Here is a 21,613-nt window from a genome sequence, read left to right on the forward strand (position 1 = left end):
GTCCTGATCACCAGTGGGCATGCTAATTTTGGCTTGAATATCAATGTCATATCGATCCTGATTCAATTTTAGGTTTTGAGATATAATTGATTTCAGAACCAACAAATCAGTACCCGGCATTACCGGTATCACAAAAACAGGCCGATACTATAATAAACCCCATTAGGGCCTGTCAGAACCTCACCACCAATGTAAACTGATACCATTACAGCAATTTTAGTCTGAGTATATAAGAAAACCTAAAATTACAAATTAACTAAATTAATTACAAATACTGAAAAAAAAATTTGAAAAAAGAGAGAAAAGAAAAAACTTATAATTCAGCTGAGAAGAAGAAGAGGCTCGGTGAAAATGACCCGTGAAATGAACTCTCTTTTCAGAAAATGGGATTTTATAGAAATGTCGGTTTGGACCGCATCTGCTAGAAGCGGCCAGGATTAAGAGGAGATAACTCAACTGAACAAATGAAGTTTGTAATAATTCAAAAGCTTTTTATTACATTCAAGTGCTGCAAAATGGACATCCATAACTTAATTTACTCATAACAGGATGAAGCAAACAATTAAATTATCCAAACAAAATAAACAAAATAAAACTTAAAAACAGAAAAATCAAAGAAAATTAAAACTTAAAACTCACAGCTGATCGCATTGAGTAGGGATAAATGATAGTTTGCTTTTATTGGTGTCATATATAATTTTGAAATTTTCTTGCTGCATGCTACCTAGAATCGACATGCCGCCTGAGGAACCCATGACAGTTAAACAAAACAGGTCGGTATCTGAATCATGGATAAAATAATTACTCTCTGGCAAGGCAAGATCTGCTCTGTCAAAATGTAAAATAAATTTCGGCAAAGCAAATGATGGCTTTGATCGCAATTTAATTAAAGCATAAATCGAATCCGATGTCTTTTCCATCTGCTACTGGTAATCTCACTTGTGATATGAAATGCCTTTTCACAGCATTATATCCTGACATTTCCAAGTAAGTTATTGAAGTGCTAGAGTCTATTATCATACCACCAGTACCATTACTGTTTAAGGCAAATGTGGAACTAGGTATATCAAGTTTAGTAGTTCCAACAGTAATTCCTAATAGGGATAGGTAGTAATAGAAAGGGAATATTGGGTTCTTCAATAGCGGTGTTGATTGTATCGGCCCCTTTGCTACACTTGCATTGAGATAACAAAGTGAACCAAAAAGCATGGGACTCTGCTTTTTTGTATCCAATGAAGCAAAACAATAGGAGAACACCTTAAATTTTAGTTCGGAAACTAATACTCACTCCTCCCAAGACTGACCAAACCAGAACTTTCAGCGAACCCATCACTGTTTAAGTTGCCACATCCGAAAGCAATAATGTTAAACTTTTGGACCCCAAGGTAAAGGTCTCTGGTGATAAGTTCCCATGAGTGAAAGAACCGTCACCATATACGTCCTGATACTGACATGACGCATTATTTCAGCCACATTTGTAATATGGTAGAGCCTTGCAAAGTTTTGCGGTACAAGGCAACCTTTTGTATGTTGAAGAAGTTGATGGGTCAAATATTAGTGTAGGCTGAGAAAAGCATCGCCCACAAGGTTTGCACTGCGTCCATATCAAATCACTTCCTGTGTCTATAATTGCTGGAAATGTCAAGCTCGGTGTCCCGATAGCTATATCCATCACATATTCACCACTACCTACATGAACATTAGTTTCGGCTGATGATTCATGTTTGGTGCTATGTCGTGGGAGATGGTGGATTTTTCTCACCAAACGATTCATCTGTTTATGGCTACGATGAGTCATACGTTGCAAGAGCTCCATTTTGGAGAAGGTTCCCTTTGAGTCTATATATGACGTATGTGTATGCGGAGACCATCCATGGAACTTTTAGATAATTTGGCATGGGATAGAGATGCAAGAAAGAGGAAGGTGATTATTGCAAGGATGCTTCTTAGTGATGCAATATGCGCATGCTTCACAAAAAGAGGTGTAACTTTTGATCCGTCCGTCGGATCGGGCTGAAATTTTGCCAGGAACTCCACAGCCCAAAACCGGATGCAAAACCAATCTATGATTTGTTTCACCATTTTCGGGCTCAGATTCGCGATCCGAGTCTTCCTTCATGGGCTTTTGGACCTTTCTTTATAATTTTAGCGTTTTTAGGGTCTTTTATGTATCTTTTATGAATTTCCTGTTTTTAGGGTTTGTATTTAAACAAACATGATGCCTCTTGGCAGAGGTTAGTTTTATGTATCAGTTTTATCAACGAATTGAGAATCTGTGTGATCTCAGAACCAAATATATATTTCCATTACTTGTTCCAATTTCTTGATCGTTCGTGCATCAGTTGGTATCAGAGCCCAGATGGCGGATGCGAATCGTGGTCGTGGTAGGGGTCGTGGCCGAGGTCGGGGAGAAGAAGAACCGCGCCACCGAGACCAGCGAGATCTAGAACTTGCAGCGATGGGAAGAAGAATTCGAGAGTTAGAGCGCCAACTCGCAGAGGCACGGGAGGCCTCTACTAACGAAGAAGAAGGAGAGGAGTCAGACACCATTGACTCTTCTGAAGCAGGCGACGAAGATGCGGGTTTTAACCCGTGGGGGAATCCAAATCGGGGGCGAAACCAGAGAATTCAGCCAGGGCCTGATCAGTCCTTTCAGAACCTTGGGGTGAAGATTGACATTCCGGAGTTCGAAGGTAAATCTCATCCTGATGAGTTTATCGATTGGTTGCATACCGTCGAGCGGGTTTTTTATGTGAAGAATCTGTCTGACGAACAGAAGGTGAAGTTAGTAGCCATTAAGTTGAGAAAACATGCCTCAATCTGGTGGGAACATGTGAGGAACCGGCGTGTTAGAGAAGGAAAACCAAAGATCCGAACTTGGGATAAGATGAAAAAGAAACTGATGGCTAAATTTCTACCCGCCCAGTAGCAGATGCGCTGAGTCGGAGGTACTCTTTGATATCAACAATGCGGGTTCAAGTGATCGGGTTTGATGAATTCAAGGAGTTGTACGGAGATGATCCTGATTTTGCAGATATATGGCAGAAGTGCGAATCACGTCCCTTTCAGCAGTTTATCCGACAAGAAGGCTTTCTTTTTAAAGGTAACCGGCTGTGCATTCCTAAGTGTTCTCTGAGGGAAGCAGTTATCACGGAGGGACATGCTGGAGGACTTGCAGGACATTTTGGGGTTGACAAAACATTGGCGTGGTTGCAAGACCAATTTTATTGGCCTAGGATGGAGCGGGATGTAGCTCGATTCGTGGGGAGGTGCAGAACATGTCGGTTGGCTAAAACACGGGGAACCAATGCGGGCTTATATCAACCTCTACCTGTTCCAGTGGCTCCATGGGAAGATGTCAGTCTCGACTTTGTTCTCGGGTTACCCAGGACCCAGAGAAACAAGGATTCTATTATGGTGGTGGTGGATCGGTTCTCAAAGATGGCGCATTTTATTGCATGCAACAAAACTTTTGATGCTTCGCAGGTAGCACGTTTGTTTTTGCAGGAAATTGTCAGATTACATGGTGTGCCCAAAACCGTCTCCTCGGATCGAGATGTCAAGTTTGTAAGTCATTTCTGGCGCACTCTCTGGCGGAAGCTGGGCACTCAACTGCAGTTTAGCTCTTCTCATCACCCCCAAACTGATGGGCAAACGGAGGTGGTCAATCGAAGTCTGGGAAACCTATTGAGGAGCCTGGTAGGTGACAGTTCGCGCCAATGGGATCTCACTTTACCACAAGCCGAGTTCGCATACAACCGATCGCAGAGCCGAACTACAGGAAAAAGCCCCTTTGAGGTTGTGTATGGATTCAATCCAATCACTCCTATCGAGCTCACACCATTGCCTGTTGAAAAACAATTCAGTGGCAATGCAGATGAACATGCAGAACACATCAAGCAAGTGCACTCACAGGTTCGAACTCAGATCGAGAATTCAAACAAGAAGTACAAAGAACGGGTAGACAGGCGCCGAAAGAAGGTGGTGTTTAAAAAAGGAGATCTAGTATGGATTCATCTGAGGAAGGCACGTTTTCCCACTGGCAGATATGGTAAGCTACAACCTCGGGCCGATGGACCATTTCGAGTGCTCGAAAGAATCAATGATAATGCTTACAAGGTTGATTTGCCGGGTGAATATAATGTTTCGGGGACCTTTAATGTGGCCGATTTGTCCCCATACATTACTGACAGTGATAATGATACATCTGAAGTGGAGGAAGTAGCTGGTGCAGTGGCAGATTCGAGGACGAATCTTTTCTTAGGAGGGGAGAATGATGCAATATGCGCATGCTTCACAAAAAAAGGTGTAACTTTTGATCCGTCCGTCGGATCGGGCTGAAATTTTGACAGGAACTCCACAGCCCAAAACCGGATGCAAAACCAATCTATGATTTGTTTCGCCATTTCCGGGCTCAGATTCGCGATCCGAGTCTTCCTTCATGGGCTTTTGGACCTTTCTTTATAATTTTAGCGTTTTTAGGGTCTTTTATGTATCTTTTATGAATTTCCTGTTTTTAGGGTTTGTATTTAAACAAACATGATGCCTCTTGGAAGAGGTTAGTTTTATGTATCAGTTTTATCAACGAATTGAGAATCTGTGTGATCTCAGAACCAAATATATCTTTCCATTACTTGTTCCAATTTCTTGATCGTTTGTGCATCACTTAGAATTTTTGTTCTCATCATTCCGTTGACCAAATTGCAGAGTACAGTAGAAGGTTTGAATTCAAAGGACAAAGAAAGATAAATAGAATTGTAATTAGGGGGAATAATGGTGTAATGGTCAACGCATTTCTTATTTTAGCTGGTCATTTAGTTGTAATATTTCCTATTGTTACATACTGTCTACATTTATTTACCACCGAAGACAACATATTGTTTGAGGTGCACGCTTTTTGGGATTTGTCAAATGGCAGTTTATTTGTGTGATTATAACTGTGTTGTAGGTTACGAACCATTTTTGTGGTTTAGTAAATGATGTTTAGGAATTACACTGAACAGATATGCCCCAACTATATATCTATTCTACATGCAAATCTAATTGACAAATTGCAGGTCATGCCGAGCATTTTAGGCAAAATTATATACGCTAATGCGATAAGCAATGGATAGAGTACGTAAGGGATAAGAAAAAGAGAAAGCAGCCATGCATTTTGCAAATAGAAATTTAACATGCATAAAAATCGCATATTATACAAATTGCAAACAAAGAAATGTTGTAACATGTAGACGAAATTGCAAAAGAGGTATAATATTAATAATTATAAAAACTAGGCAGAGGGTACCAAGGATATCATTGAACAACAAAAAGTGTTTAACATCTCATGAAAGAAACAACAAATCATGAGGCCAATTCTGTTGCTCATACTGTTCTCATACATTTCACACACACACAAGCTTCTGTTACAACTCATGCACCATCCTCCCGTAGAATATTCATTTTATACCTTGCTGGACTGGTATGAATGAAGCTCTGTTGAAAATGCTGTACATTGAAAGAGATGGATAAAGTTTGTAATTTTGTATTGTTTATTGCTTATTCCTTATGTTTTACACAGATTGTACACATGATTATATACTTATATATAGGCTGATCAAAGACACTAGCCATTGTAATTTCCATTGTTCAAATTGAGCTATACAGGGCATCCAATCACTGTATAATTCTGATTGATGCAATCACGTACCTTGATTACAGCTGATAGATACAATAGCTGATTATAGCTAATTGATTTAATTAATTGCTGATTACAGTGGGCTACAGTTGCTAATTAGCATTATCTGGTATATATAAAGAGAATGGAATGATTTCTGTGTGTCTTCTGTTTTCTAATCAATAAGAAAACATTGAAAGAAGGAGAAAATACACAACCAATTCTCATTTCCATGTAAAATAAGGTAGAAATTAGAATCACTGGCATTAACTAAGTTAGTATCTTATCATTACATATGAAGCATGAATCAATTATCTTCGTTGCATCATTCTTTTTCATTTTTTTTCTCAAATATAAATAACGGCCAATATCTAGATTCTAGACCCTTTTCTGAATTGATTCAATGATTGTAACTATATATTGAGAAAAGTTATTAGTAGAATTGAATACTATCACACATCTTTAATTTAAATCCAAAGGCACAATACATACGTACACTATATTAATCTCGAATGCACCAGCCAATGGCTCTCAGACTAATTGAGATTTTAACAATATCAACATTTAGATATTTTATCCACATTATTTAGTTTTGTTTATTTATCAAAATTAAAAAGGCAAATGCGAAGTCAGAAACGATTATAAAACAATAAGTACCACAGAAACTGGGTGATAATTCTAGATATATATATATATAACAGAAAGGAATACAATCTTCCGAGATTGTGGCAAGTACAAATACAAAGAGCACAATTGGCTAGGAAAAAGTTCTAAGATTGTTGTTCGATTCTCCGTCACGACTTCGTAGCTTCTGCGAAGGTTTTCAAAAAAAAAAAAAAGTACAAATACAAAGATTATAGTTGGTAAAAAAAAAAAGAACTACCACAGCCAAGGGGAGTCTATGCTTAATTTATAATTTCATTATTAGTAATAACATTGTTTGTTTTTCTTTATTTAAGATCAAAAAAATTAAATACATTACTGTTAAAAATTGCTTCTCTTGAAGATCCAATATATAATTGGTTACAACTCTCAATTATGTGCCTATGATTGTCTATATATATGGATCTGCCACTCATCACAGCTTATCACATTGAGTAGGAGTAAATGACAATTTATTTTTGCCGAGATCATATTTAACGAATAAATTTTGCTGCTGCATGTTCCCCAGGATAGAAATACCTACGGAAGCCGTGATAGTTAAACAAAGCAAACCGGTATCTGAATCATGGAAGATGTAATTACTCTCTGGCAGGTCAAGATCTGCTCCATCAAAGTGTAAAATGAATTTTGGCACATCGGATGATGCATTTTTTTTTGGTTTAAAACATACATCAAATCCAATATCGGAACCATCTGCTACAGGTAACTTCATTTGTGATATGAAAGCTTTCTTTGCAGCATTGTATGCTGCTGCTTCCAGGTAAGTGAAGGTTGTGCCCGAGTCTATTATCATGCCACCAGTACCATCACTCATGTTTAATGCAAAGGTGGAACTAGGTATGTTGAGTTTAGTTGATCCAACAGTTACCCCCAATAGAGACAAGTAGTAAAAGGAAGGATATATTGGGTTCTTCACTAGCGGTGTTGTTTTTGTCGGCCCCGCCACTGCACTTGCTTTGAGGCGGGCAAGTGACCCAAAGAACATTGGACTATGCTTTTCCAAATTTAATGAAGCAAAACAATAAGAGAATTTCTTAAATCCTAATTGAGAAATAAGAGACAGCGGCTCCCTCCCAAGACCGACCAAACCAGAACTTTTATCAAATCCATCAGTGTTATTGTTACCACAGCCAAAAGCAATATTTTTTACACTTTGTGACCCCAAGGTAAAGGTCTCGGATGCTAAGTTCCCTACGGTAAAAGATTGGTCAGCATATCCATACAAATACTCACATGATGCGTTTCTGTTACCGCATTTTTTAGTAGGTAGTGCCTTGCACAGCTTGGCTGTACAAGGTAAATTTTTGTATGTCGAAGATTTAGATGGATCAAAAATTGAAGTCGACTGCTTAAAGCAGCGCTTACAAGGTTTGCACTGTGTCCATACCAGACCACTTCCCGTGTCTATAATTGCTGAAAATGACTTGCTCGGTGTCCCGATAGCTATATCCATCACAAATTCTCCTCTGCCTAAATAGGCATCAGTTTGGGCTCCTGTTGCTTGTTTGGAGTCAAGTTGTGAGTGATTTTTGGTTTTTCTAACTAAGTGAATCATCCGTTGATGGCTTCGACGAGTCATACGTTGAAAGAGCTCGGGCTTGGAGTAGTTTCCCTTCGAGTCAATATGCATTAGGTCTATGCGGAGATGCTTCAAGGAATGTTTCGATGTTTTAGCTTGAGATAGAGATACAAGAAGGAAAAGCGTGGTTAGTGTAAGGATGTTAATCATTTTATGAAGAATTTTGGTTTCCATTTTTGTTGACAAAGGATTGAAGATTAGGATACAATTTCGAATTTCTTAGTCAAACTGATCAGAATATATATATATATAAAGAGAAACATAAAGGTACATTAAGGTGTTTTCTATTTCAAATGATGATTTGTGCTGTAATATTCTAATCTTAGGTACTGTCTTGACATGCCATTCAACACAAGGTAGTTATCAAATGAGAATTTGGTTGATTGTAACTGATTTGTGGTGCGAACTTTTTTTTTTTTGGACTGTTTTAGTTAATGATGTTAATCATGTATGCGCTGGAGCAGTGACTCATTTAGACACCTATCTGGTTGTACATCAACTTAATTACAACCATGCATGCCATAGCTCAAGGTTCATGAAAAATACTGTTATGAATAGAAACATAGGGATGTTCTTATGTGCATACTTATTAGTTATTACCAAGTATATATAATTGGAGTAGAACTAGGGTGTTCTTAAGTTCACCAAGCTCCTTAGTGAACTTAAGTCTAAAATTCATCAAATCTGCTTTAAATTACAAATCTGAATTGTTGAGACCAGCCTATCTTACGAGTGATGTGTCTACATGTGAAAATTTTAAACATTCGAATTAATTTATATAAAGTCAAGCGGTCAAAATTAGAAACTTAATAAATTAATTTTGATGCATTAATTTTTTGATCGTTTTTTGATAGCTTGACTTTATACTAAATTAATTCAAATATTTAAAATTTTCACATGTAGACGCATCACTCGTAAGGTAGGCAGATTTCAACGGTTCGAATTCATTATTTTAAGCTGATTTAACAGGTTTTAGACTTGAATTCATCAAAAGACTTGTGAACTTAAGAACACCCTAGTTCTACTCATATAATTTTATGCATATATACAATTGATAACTATTTAATATGTACTGTAATCTTCACGTTTTTAGAAAAAATAATTTAGAATAGTTGGAATTATCTAATGAAGTTAGGAGATCAAAAAAAAATGTCTACTAGCTCCTACTTGACCATTGCCAATCAAATCGGTATTATAATCATGGCCTAACAGAAAATTAGTCACACTATTACCAGTTCCATCACAGAACGTCACATGTATCAATCACATGACGTGACTTGTTGTTGCATAACGTGACTATTGATGTATCATCCTCCATCATAGTTAACTCACATCACGTACATTGACTTGATCAAGTTATGTGACTAATTTTTTTCAACATTATTTCTAAATTATAATTTATTTTGTAAGAGTTTCTTTTTTTAATATATTTTGTATTTTTTTAACTAACTTAAAACTTAAAAAACAATAATTAAATGCAATCGGTCACGTCATATTTGATTACATCACGTGCGGTCACAACACTTAACTGTCCTCTGATGTGGTGTTTGCAATACAAGTAATAAATCCTAGTTGATACTCAATTCGGTTGCAAGTGTACAACCTTGTCAAGTAGTACTTAGGGATCGTCTCCACAGGGACAAGTTGGAATATCAACTCTAACCTAACAATTTAATTTAGTAAAAGCAAAATAAAAAGGTTTTTTGTTTGTTCAAGTGGTGTGTTTGATAGTGATCAAACTGAATTAAACTAAAGTCTTAAGGCGAAATTTGGTTTTTAACAAGAATGAAAAATTAGGGTTTCTTAGGGTCCCTATCCACTAATGTCATGATTAATTGGTTTATTAAATTTGTTCTTATAATTATGAAGGCACAGTTGGATGTTATAGGTACAAAGTGATATCTCTATATTAATATCATCTTTAAATTAGAATAAACGTCACCTCTTGGTACTTGGCTACACTAATCTAAAGTCATTAAGTTCTTTACTGTCCCAATTGATATAGAAAGCTATTATTCACCTCTCGGTACTTGGTACAATTTTCTAACCTATTGGGTAAAGCCTGTATAAGACAAGCGTCGCCTCTCGGTACTTAGCCTATCAAATACCCTATTCTTTATGGTCGGGACTTAATATTCAATCTCTCAATTGCAAATACCAAATTCTAGGGTTTCATGCGATTTCGATTAAGTCTTCACAATAAATTAAAATAAAGAATAGATCATAACAAAGAACAAGAACATATAAAATAAAACCAACTAAATCATAACAAAAGTTTCAAGTACAGCCCTAATCAACCCTAGAAAAATCCTTAGCCAGTCATGGCTAAGACACAAATGAAATCAAAAGAGTAAAAGAGTTCCAAATGAAAGAAAATAATAAAACCGGTTGATCAATGGTGTTCTCTCCTTCTTCTCTCTTCCTTGTTTTTCCTTGCTATTCCTTGTTCAAAACCAGAAATTCTCTAAAAAAAAACGTCCTTAATCTATTCTACAGGTCTCTTTTTTTACCCCCTAGCGAAACGTAGAAATAAATCCCTAAAAATAGCAAATTCGGGCTCTGAACCGCCTTATTGCGGGCCGCAATAACATCTATTACGGGCCGCAATGAGTGGAGGCAGTTAAGAATTTGTCGCACAGAAAACTGTAAACTCATTTCGGGCCGCAATGGATTTGATTGCGGGCCGCAATGAAAGTGCAGGAAACTGTAAAAGTCATTTCGGGCCGCAATGGATTTGGTTGCGGGCCGCAATGAAAGTGCAGGAAATGAAGAGGGCTCTGTCTGTTTTGTTGCGGGCCGCAATGAAAGTGAAAGCTGCTCCAAACTTCGTGCTGGCTTGCTACAAATCACCCGTTTTGCTCCTTTAAGCTCCAAACACTTGATTAACTGCAAAATAAACATAACTAGGGCAGTAACTTTAACTTTTGGACATTTCTAACCTAATCAAACCTAATTTCAACAAAACTTGGCTTAATTTACATAACAAACCCTAGGTTTCAATAGATACAATTTTGGCTTATCATCCTCTACTATTTTAGTTGATCATATCATGTTCAAATAAATTTAGGTCTCATGATATGACCAAGTCACGGCGTGTAAGTCACATCATATTTTTTCTTCTCTAGCCTAACTTGTCATTACACAACCGCTTTTAGTTTTGATGCACAGGTAATATGGGCCATTTTGGGCCGATTGGCATCTCGCTTGGTGTGCTAAAACGAAGGAAGTTGGAAAAAAAAAAAAAAAAAAACTAGCAAATGTTTTGGTTCAATATTGTGTGCTTTATTAGAATATAAAAGAGAGTAGCTGTTTTATTTTCTTCACATTGTCTTTCTTAATTTTATCGAAAAACACAACAAACATAAATCTAAAAAAAATAATTTCTCATATTTTTTTTAATTAATTACTTATTTTTTCGGTACATCAAAATAGTCTCTTAGGCACCATATAATATATATATATATAATTTTTTTTTCTTGAATGCACTTTCAAGTGGCATATTTTTAAATCCTTAATTTTTATTCCTCATTTTATGAATAATTTTGTATTGTGCGAATGTATTAGGTGCAAATTGTAAGAATTTATTTAATTATGTTTAATAAAATGAGAGGTATACTTCTCTCATGGCTATGCCTAAAGAGAGGTGTGCTTTATTCCATCAGAAAAAAAAATATATAACATTTTTTTATTTTGACTATTCTAAGTTTAGCATGTAAAGTATGCATCCATTACATTTGTCTAGACCCAGTTCTAAATTGATTAATTGGTTGTAGTTGTTTTACAGTAATATAGCAGAATTTGCGACTAACATTGATGCATCTTAAATTTGAATACAAACATATGATACAATATATATAGATCTCGTATGCACCTCTGATTGATTCATGCATCAACAATTTAAATTAAAAACATTGTCAGACATGATTAACTTTTGAAATCATATTATATTAAACAATCAGAAGACATACAATCATATAAATAAAAATACCGCACAATCAGATGAGATTGCAGTACGGTAAATATGTAATTGAATTTATACATTAATATAAGTATTAAGGAAATAAACATAAAATAAAAAATTCTAACATTCACAGCTTATCACATTGAGTAGGTGTAAACGACAATTTATTTTCCCCGATATCATATATAATGAAGAAATCTTGTTGCAGGAAGTTTCCGAGAATCGATGCTACACCTGGTGAAGGCAAAACGGTTAAACAAAGCAAACCAGCATCATTGAGAATAAAATAATTAGCCTCCGGAAGTTCGAGATCCGCTCCGTCAAAGTGCAAAATAAATTTTGGCACATCAAGTGATGCATTTGATGGCACTGAAAAACATAAATCAGCCCAGGTATCAGTCCCGTTAACCGCAGGAAATTTAATCTGTGATACGAAAGAGGTTTTCACAACATTGTATATTGTTGTTTGTAAGTACGTGAGGGTTGCGCCAGAGTCTATTATCGTGCCGCCTCTACCATCACTCTTCAAGGCAAAGGTTGAACTAGGTATATTGAGTTTTGTTGTACCTACTGTAATTCCCAATAGAGGCACGTAGTAAAGAGGAGGGAGTTTTGGGTTCTGCAATAGCGGTATTGATTGTGTTGGCCCTGTTGCTGCGCTTTCATTCAGATATGCTAGCGATCCGAAGAACATCGGGCTTTTCTTTACTTTATCCAATGAAACAAAACAGTGAGAGAATTTCTTAAATCCTAATTGAGAAATAAGAGATAGTGAACCCCTCCCAAGACCGGCCAAACCGGAAACGGCGTGATACCCATCAGTGTTATTGTTTGCACAACCGAATGCAATATTATCGAATTTTGTTGAACCCAATGTAAAGGTCTCAGACGACAATTTGCCTGCACTTGAAGTTTTATCAGTGTATGCGTACTGGTAATGACATGAACTGTTGCTTACGCCACATTTGAAAGAAGGTAGTGCCTTGCACATGTCAGCAGTGCAAGGCAACATTTTGTATGTTGAAGATGTAGATGGGTCAAAAATTGGTGTCGACTGATTGAAACAGTGTTCACAGGGTTTGCACTGTGTCCATATTAGATCACTTCCTGTGTCAAGAACTGCTGGAAATGGCAAGCTTGGTGTTCCGATAGCCATATCCATCACAAATTGAGAGATGCCTACATGCACATCAGTTTGGGCTCCTGATATTTCCATTAGGTTGGAGTCAAATTGTGAGAGATCTTTCTGGGTTTTCTTCACAAGGTGAATCATTCGTTGATGGCTACGAGCAGCCATACGCTGCACGACCATGAACTTGGAGACGTTTCCATGCGAGTCGATATTTGTTAAGTCAAAGCGTGCATATTTTATGGAATTATTAGATGTTTCGGCATGAGACAGAGATACAAGGAGGATGAGCATAATTGCTGTAAGAATGTTGTGGAGAATTTTTTTTCCTGACATTTTGTCGACAGAGAATTGCTGAATTGCTGTGTACAATATATTTTTGATTTATTAGGAAAAAGAAAGATACATTGTAACTTATAAGGCTTTAAAGTGAAGGAATTACTTTTCTTTCATGAGGATTTGGCTGTGGTAATTTCTAATTTTAGGTACTCGCTTAATATGCGACTAAAGACAGCCGTACAGGTGCATTCTGCTGGCGACATGGTAGTTGTCTCATAATACTAATATGCATGATTGATTGTAACAATCTGCAAGGGTAAAAGTATTTTTTGTTGGTAATAGCGATACCCTTGGAAATAACGTTTTGTGCCGGCTTATCCTTGACAATAACATTTTTTACCCTTGCGATGGTAAATTCTTGTCATATATACGGGTTTTTTTTTTTTTTTTGAAGGTTGGCGGTTGACCGCCAACAATATATTGATAAGAAAAAGTTTATTTACAAGGCTAAATTACTAATTAATTTTCCCTTGCTCATGCATAATTATAATATATATATGGTTATGGGATTAAAAATACTTTCATCCAATCCATTTCGTATCAATATTGACACCCCCTAACTATATATTTAAACATCGGTTGCACCTCCACTAGTGGAGAACTTGGAATTAGTGTCGGATGTTTATGGGTATTAGTGTCGGACATTAGGCGACACTAATCGGGCTGATACTAATACTTTGTAAATAGCCGACACTAAAAGTAAGCCATTAGTGTCGGCTATTTATTAAATGGCCGACACTAATACTAACTTTTAGTGTCGGCTATTAATTAAATAACCGACACTAATACTTATTAGTGTCGGCTTTTTAATAAATAGCCGACACTAATGTTTTTTTTAAACAAAAAAAAATAAATTTCAAAAATTCACTATAAATCATAGGAAATTCTAAAAATGAAAATTTTTGTTCTGGAATGCTCATATATTTTTGCTGAACTATATATAAAACAAAGATATCAAATAATTCATCATAATTTACACTCACTAAATAAAATATCATCCAAATTGCTCACTAAATAATTCTTATAAATGGTTTGTGCAAACCCTAAAACAGAAAATACATAAAATTTGTTTAAATACAAGCCCTAAAACAGAAAATACATAAAAAATACATAAAAGACCCTAAAAACTCTAAAATTATAAAGACTATAAGTTAGATCGGAATGAAATTGTAAAGAAAATTCGAAAAATCGCTGATCCGACGGTCGGATCGGGCTGGAAAGGAAGTTAGCTTGGATTTGGGGCTGCGGAGCTCCTGTCAAAATTTCAGCCCGATCCGACGGACGGATCAAAAGTTACGCCCCTTGGACTGAAGCATGCTCGGTTTGAGAAGATCTGGTATTCGCCTAGAAGCGGCTCGGTTTGAGAAGATCAGATCGGAGAGAAGCGTGAAGCGAAGTGAAGGAGATGTTTTAAACCAGATCAGATCGGAGTGATGCGTTTGAAAGAGGTGCGCGGGACTTAAAATGAAATTTTTTTAGCTTTAATGTCGGCTGTTTATAAATAGCCGACACTAATAACTGAGAATTAGTGTCGGCTGTTTATAAAAAGGCGACACTAATGTATTAGTGTCGGCTGTTTATAAAGAGCCGACACTAATTGTTAAGTATTAGTGTCGGTTGTTTATAAATAGCCGACACTAATACATTAGTGTCGGCTCTTTATAAACAGCCGACACTAATTCTCAGTTATTAGCCGATTTAGCCGACACTAATATTATTAGTGTCGGTTTTTTGTAAATAGCCGATACTAAAGTATTAGTGTCGGTTTGTTAAGGCGACACTAATTGTATGTTCTCCACTAGTGCTCTGATTGACTCATGCGTCAAATATTAACCAAAAAATTCAGAAGACACACAATCATATCAATAATAAATACAGCACAATCAATGAGATTGCAGTACGGTAAATATGTAATTGAATTTATACATTAATATTAGTATTAAGGAAATAAACATAAAATCAAATAAAAAAATATTCTATTCTTCACAGCTTATCACATTGAGTAGGTGTAAATGACAATTTATTTTCCCCGATATCATATATAACGAAGAAATTTTGCTGCAGCAGGTTCCCTAAAATCGACGGACCTGGAGAAGGCAAGACGGTAAAACAAAGCAGACCAGTATTCGGGTCAATGATAAAATAATTACTATGCGGAAGGTCGAGATCTGTCCCATCAAAGTGCAAAACAAATTTTGGCAAATTAAATGATGAGTTTGATGGCACTGAAAAGCATAAATCAGCCCCAAAATGAGACCCGTTAACCACAGGAAACTTAATCTGTGATATGAAAGCGTTTATCACAACATTATATCCTGTTGTTTGCAAGTAAGTGATGGTTGTGCCAGAGTCAATTATCGTACCACCAGTACCATCATTCTTCAATGCAAAGGTGGAACTAGGTATATTGAGTTTTGTCGTACCAACAGTTATTCCCAATAGAGACACATAGTAAAGCGAAGGATTTTGTTGGCTCTGCACTAGCGGTGTTGATTGTGTTGGCCCTGTTGCTGCGGTTTTATTAAGATATGCTAGCGATCCGAAGAACATCGGGCTTTTCTTTTTTTCATCCAATGAACGAAAACAGTAAGAGAATTTCTTAAATCCTAATTGAGAAATTAGAGATTGTGAATCCCTCCCGAGACCGACCAAACCGGAACTTCCAGGAAATCCATCAGTGTTTTTGTTGCCACAGCCAAATGCAATATTATCGATCTTTGTTGAACCCAAGGTAATGGTCTCAGATGCCAAATTCCCTGCAGTTGAAGTTTTGTCAGCATATGAGTACCAGTACTGACATGAACTGTTTCTTCCTCCACATTTGAAAGAAGGTAGTGTCTTGCACAGGTCAGCGGTGCAAGGCAACATTTTGTATGTTGAAGAAGTAAATGGGTCAAAAATTGCTGTCGACTGATTGAAGCAGCGGTCACAGGGTTTGCATTGTGTCCATATTAGATCACTTCCTGTGTCTAGAATTGCTGGAAATAATAAGCTTGGTGTCCCAATAGCCATATCCATCAGAAATTCACCACTACCTAAATAGGCATTAGTTTGGGCTGCTGATACAAGGCTGGAGTGAAATTGTGAGAGATTGTGGGTTTTCTTTACAAGGTGAATCATCCGTCGATGGCTACGACGAGTCATACGCTGAAAGAGCATGAGCTTGGAGAAGTTTCCATGCGAGTCGATATGCCTTAAGTCTATGCGTAGATGCTTCATGGAATGTTTAGATGCTTCCGCATGCGATAAAGATACAAGGAGGATGAGCATGGTTAGTGTAATGATGTTGTGGAGAATTTTTGTTTCTGACATTTTGTCGAGAGAAAATTGCTGGCTTTGATTAAAGTTTGGGTCTATTAGTAAATAGAAAGATACATTCTAAGGATTTTAAAGTGAAGGCATTAATTTTTTTTTCTGAGGATTTGGCTGTAGTACTTTCTAATTATAGGTACTGGTTTGATACCGGTGCAGGTGCAGGTGCATGCTGCTGGAGACACGGTAGTTGTGACATAACAGTGATATGGTTGATTGTATCTGAGTGTTGTTACTGGCATTCTTCTCTGTCTTATAAGTTATAACTATACTGTACTTATATTTTATATGCTTATCATTAATTCTAAATATAGATGTACATAGATATATACTACAAAAGTAAGTCACATTACATGCGTATAAGTTAAGCACAGCTGCCATAGAAGGAAGAAGGAATGTTATCCTAGATAAGCAAACTGGTAATATATTTCGTATTATATATTTATAGGACTGTTTTTTTACCTGCATGTAACATGGGATGGGCTTCGGCCCATAACATAGGAAATATGGTAATTAAATTTATGGCCTTATGGACCATACTTATTGACCGAACTGGGAATATACACATAGTTGAACCGAACCGGGAAACAACCAGACCCATTAGTTATATATCTCTGAACATGAGCATCCACATGACGTTTCTATTTCATTAATTGAATTATTATTCTTCATCTAGTTGCTTTTATTATTTGGGGAAGCAAAATGTTTTCTTCTTTTCTTTTCTGTCCACATAATTAATTGTTAGGTAAACTTTCTCTTTAAATTAACACAAGAATGATATTTTTTAGCCACCTTATCCCAAAATTTTCAATGTCCAACCCTTGTGAAACAGCTTATATATTTAATTTTTAACATCTAAACATTAACATATAACTGATCAAATTTATGCACATTTATGAGCAAAGTACACAACAGCTACAAAGATGCAAACCACGCATTTATGTAAAGAAAATACAAAAATACAATAGAGAAAGCAAGAATAAAACAAAACAAAACAAAACAATTAATCAATGATTCATGCATAACAATATATATTATGTTTATATATCAAATTAAATTTAATTACAGCTTATCACATTTAGCAGGCATAAATGACAATTTATCATTCCCAACATCATACAGAATTTGGAAATTTTGCTGCTGAAAGTTCCCGAGAATCGACATTCCACGGGAACCCATCACAGTTAAACAAAGCAGCCCGCTAGTTGAATCTGCGATAATATAGTTGTCCGCAGGCAAGTCCAGATCTGCACCGTCAAAATGAAAAATAAATTTTGGGACAACAACTGATGATGTATCAGATGGAGCCGTAAAGCATAAATCCAGGCCGACATCGGACCCGTCAGCTACGGGTAACTGCATTTGTGAGGTAAATGCTTTTTTGACTAACTTGTAGCCCTCAAACTCCAAGTAAGTGATGGATGTGCCCGAGTCTATGATCAACCCACCTGTTCCATCACTGTCTAATGCGAATGTAGAATTTGGTATTGCTAGTTTAGTTGAACCAACAGTAATTCCCTTTAGGGATAAGTAGTAGAAGGAAGGTTGCGAGGGGTTCTTTACTAGTGGTGTTGATAGTGCAGGTGTCTCTGAACTTGCACTGAAATCAGCAAGAGAGCCGAAGAACAGCGGGCTCGTCTTTGTCTCATCTAGTGAAGTGAGACAATAAGAGAACTTCCCCAACCCTAACTGGGAAGTAAGAGAGAGTGGCCCCTTGCCGAGACCGACTAACCCGGCACCTTGGGAGAACCCGGCACCATCGTTGGTGTCACCACAACCAAATGTCACATCAGCAACCTTTTGAGACCCCAAAGTGATGGTCTCGGTTGATAAGGTTCCTTGAGTCGAAGACGAGTCACCATAGGAATACTGATATTCACATGATTTATCACTATTGCAAGTGTAAGCAGGCAACGCTTTGCATAAGGTGGCAGCACATGGGAGCTTTTTATATGTCGAAGAAGTAGACGGGTCAAAAATTGGTGTCGACTGAGAAAAGCAATCTACGCATGGTTTGCACTGTGTCCATATCAAATCACTGCCTGTATCGACAATTGCCGAATATGATTGGCTTGGTGTCCCGATGGCCATATCCATCAAATATTCACCATTTCCTGCCCGGACTTTAGATTGAATCTTTGATCCAGGGCTTGAGTCAAGTTTCGAGAGCTTTAAACTTCTTTTGACCAAACGACTCATCCGATGGTGGCTCCGTTGAGTCATGCGTTGCAAGAGCTCCAGCTTGGAGAAGTTTTTGTTCGAATCGATATGTGTTAGGCCTGCTCGAAAGCCTGTAAGGGAAGGTCGAGATGAGTTGGCATGTGGAAGAAAAAAAACGACTGATAATATAGTTATTATTAGAATGGTTTGAACAGACATGATGCTTAACATTTTTGGAGGCAAAGTTAGAGAGAGACTAAGGACTACAAGGAGTTTGCTTTCTTTGGAAAAAAAGGGGGTTTATAGGAATGTTGGCTGATGCTTCTAAACTAACACGTTAGCTAGTTTTTATTTTCTTTTTTCAAAAATAAAAAATGAGGAAAAAAAATGGGAAGTTGGTCATGATTCTCTCTAACCTTTTGTTTACTATAATGAATGGTGTGATGTAAGATTTCTCCTTGATAATAGAGAGTGTCAAAGAATGTGTCAATGAGAGTTGGTGAGAAGGTTTCATGAAATTTTCTTATCCAAGGGACTTTTAGGTAAATTAGGTTGGCTTGTGTTCTAACAGTCAATTTCTAATGTTCTTATACCTTTTATAATTACAAATTGGATACAATCTTAATTACTAAAGCAAGTGGAACTTCAATTGTGATGGCTAGCTGTTTTATATATTCTTGATGACTTCATCAGATTGGTGCAATTAATTATTTATTGAAAATATTTTCTTATATAATTTTCACACAAACTATTTGTCTTATGTGTAACAAATCAATAAAATTTATCACACAAGAAGTATGATAATGTTTGCTTTGTTTCAACCGGAACAGGAACTCTGTCCAGACCGCAACAAATTATACTATCAACTCATGTTTGGTACATCTCCAGTTGAATGGTGCAATGTCAAATCAAGAAGAGACAGAAATGGAGAGAGACAGAGAGAGGAAGAGAGGTGAGCAAAATGTTGCTTGGTAGGTGAGCAAACTTGACCTATTATATTATTCTTGTATGGTAGGATAGAAATACCAAGTTTGTAGTGCATTGCAAGCAAGCAATTCTATAAAAAAATATAACTGTTCACTCAACATTTCAGAACTTGGAATTCAACACAAGCAGCCAAAACGAAATTATTCTGTGATTTACAAAGTCATTTTATATGGTATTCTAGTGATTGCCTTTGGATCTGTTTTTCCCAAATTTACTCTTATCATCACAATAAAAATTAAAAACGAATGTCATGAACAAAAAATTTAGTCTACATTAATTTGTATGGGCCTATAAATTTTGAAATAGAATCAATATTATATTAAAAAATTGCAATAAATATAAAAATTATATGGATATGTTGCTGGACTTATGAATTAATTATGTATCAATTTTCATACAATTTTAGTATAATTAAATATTATGATAAATTTCGTTAAAAATAGACTAGCTATTGCAATTTTTAAGTCACCCTACAATCGTATTAATATAGTAAGATTATATTTTAATGGTCAGAATTTTTTTTTGCATTATCAAAATTTTCGTATTAATATAATGTTAATAACTCATCATCCTATATATTACTAATAGTATCGTCAATTCAAATTAAGTTTGTATTGTCAAAATATGACCCTTACAAATTAACTAGTAAACTATATATTCTCCATATTATTTGCTCTTTTGTAAACTCTTTTTATTTGATAATAAAAATTTCTAAGTAGTCTATTCGCTATTTCGCTTACCTCGATTCAAAACCCGACCCTTACATTCAATTAATTTACTAGCGAAATAATGAAAGCGGTTGAGAAAATTAGTATGGTACAATTCATGTTAAATTAAGGATTCATATTAAGTCTCATTTAATAGAATAAAATCGGTTGGTTTTTTCGATAATTCAATTCATTATTTCTATCATCGATCCTTTTTATCTTCAATATGATTATTTTTTTAATTAAATTTATTATTGTATGGATTTTGACATCGATACTTAAGAAATTGGGTAAGCTAAACCAACCGGTAATATGGGATTATATCCCTTAAATGAATTTTATTATAGTGTCATATTTGATCCAAACCATATTCCGATCTAAATGAGAAGGTTCGGATTAATTTTATAAGAATTTTTAAAAAAATTAGAGAGAAAAACCCTCTCATATCATTTTTTGCAAGAGACTATATATTAGAGAGAGATATTTGGAAAAATAAAAACAAAAAAACATGTTAGAGAAAGCAGCAGCCTCTGCCAATTAATTTTTCAGAGTAAGAGAGAAAGAGAGTGCATCTTGGTCAGATTTGGTGATCTATCTACTTTGCTCTTATTTGATTGAAGATCATCAAGCAACGTAAGAGAAAGCAACTTCCGACCTGTTTTGATAAGAAAATTATTGATTAAATCCTGACCACCCATTTCCATCTAACCAAGTAATCTGTACCCTCAGTTTCCTCCTTAATTTATTTATTTATTCATTTGGTGTCCTAAGTCCTAACTGAAACAAGATTCTACCACAAGCCCCTGCATCTATGATGTAAGAATCTACTTGCATCATTTCCCTTCCAGATTCTCTGTGACTCAATTGCATGGGGCATTGGTGATATAGCTGGTTATGTACCTGCTAATTAGTAACAATGTATGCATTTTATTCGTGAATAAAATATTTTTTAATGTTTCTGAATCGAACATTGAATAAAATGCGAATAAAAGTAGTATAAGTATTATTAGCGGATAAATCGCGAAAAATAAATATTTGCTTCCTCGTGTTACCTAGGGTTCTAAATGACGCGCTATAGTGCCGCTATGATGTTTTTGGACCATAAAAGCTATGGTGCTAT

At 36.1% G+C, this 21,613-nt stretch overlaps 2 protein-coding genes and 3 pseudogenes across 2 annotated transcripts; all 5 read right to left on the minus strand.

Annotated features, from left to right (window-relative positions):
• Positions 1-635: 635 nt before the first annotated feature.
• On the minus strand, positions 636-1,816 carry LOC144560218 (aspartic proteinase nepenthesin-1-like). The gene is made up of 3 exons (XM_078309392.1): positions 1,474-1,816; positions 956-1,169; positions 636-828 (listed from the first exon to the last, which is right to left on the minus strand). The coding sequence occupies exons 1-3, from the start codon at positions 1,814-1,816 to the stop codon at positions 636-638; spliced, it is 750 nt and encodes a 249-aa protein (XP_078165518.1).
• Positions 1,817-6,501: 4,685 nt separating this feature from the next.
• On the minus strand, positions 6,502-8,086 carry LOC144560816 (aspartic proteinase nepenthesin-1 pseudogene; annotated as a pseudogene).
• Positions 8,087-11,986: 3,900 nt separating this feature from the next.
• Positions 11,987-13,324, minus strand: LOC144560219 (aspartic proteinase nepenthesin-1 pseudogene; annotated as a pseudogene).
• A 1,986-nt stretch (positions 13,325-15,310) lies between these two features.
• LOC144560220 (aspartic proteinase nepenthesin-1 pseudogene) lies at positions 15,311-16,639 on the minus strand (annotated as a pseudogene).
• A 1,014-nt stretch (positions 16,640-17,653) lies between these two features.
• Positions 17,654-19,167, minus strand: LOC144560770 (aspartic proteinase nepenthesin-1-like). Its single transcript, XM_078310019.1, has one exon. The coding sequence runs from the start codon at positions 19,028-19,030 to the stop codon at positions 17,702-17,704; it is 1,329 nt and encodes a 442-aa protein (XP_078166145.1). The 5' UTR covers positions 19,031-19,167; the 3' UTR covers positions 17,654-17,701.
• Between the last annotated feature and the right edge of the window lie 2,446 nt (positions 19,168-21,613).

The sequence above is a fragment of the Carex rostrata genome, chromosome 10 (genome assembly GCF_964058835.1).
Source record: "Carex rostrata chromosome 10, lpCarRost1.2, whole genome shotgun sequence".
In the NCBI taxonomy this organism is placed as follows: Eukaryota; Viridiplantae; Streptophyta; class Magnoliopsida; order Poales; family Cyperaceae; genus Carex; species Carex rostrata.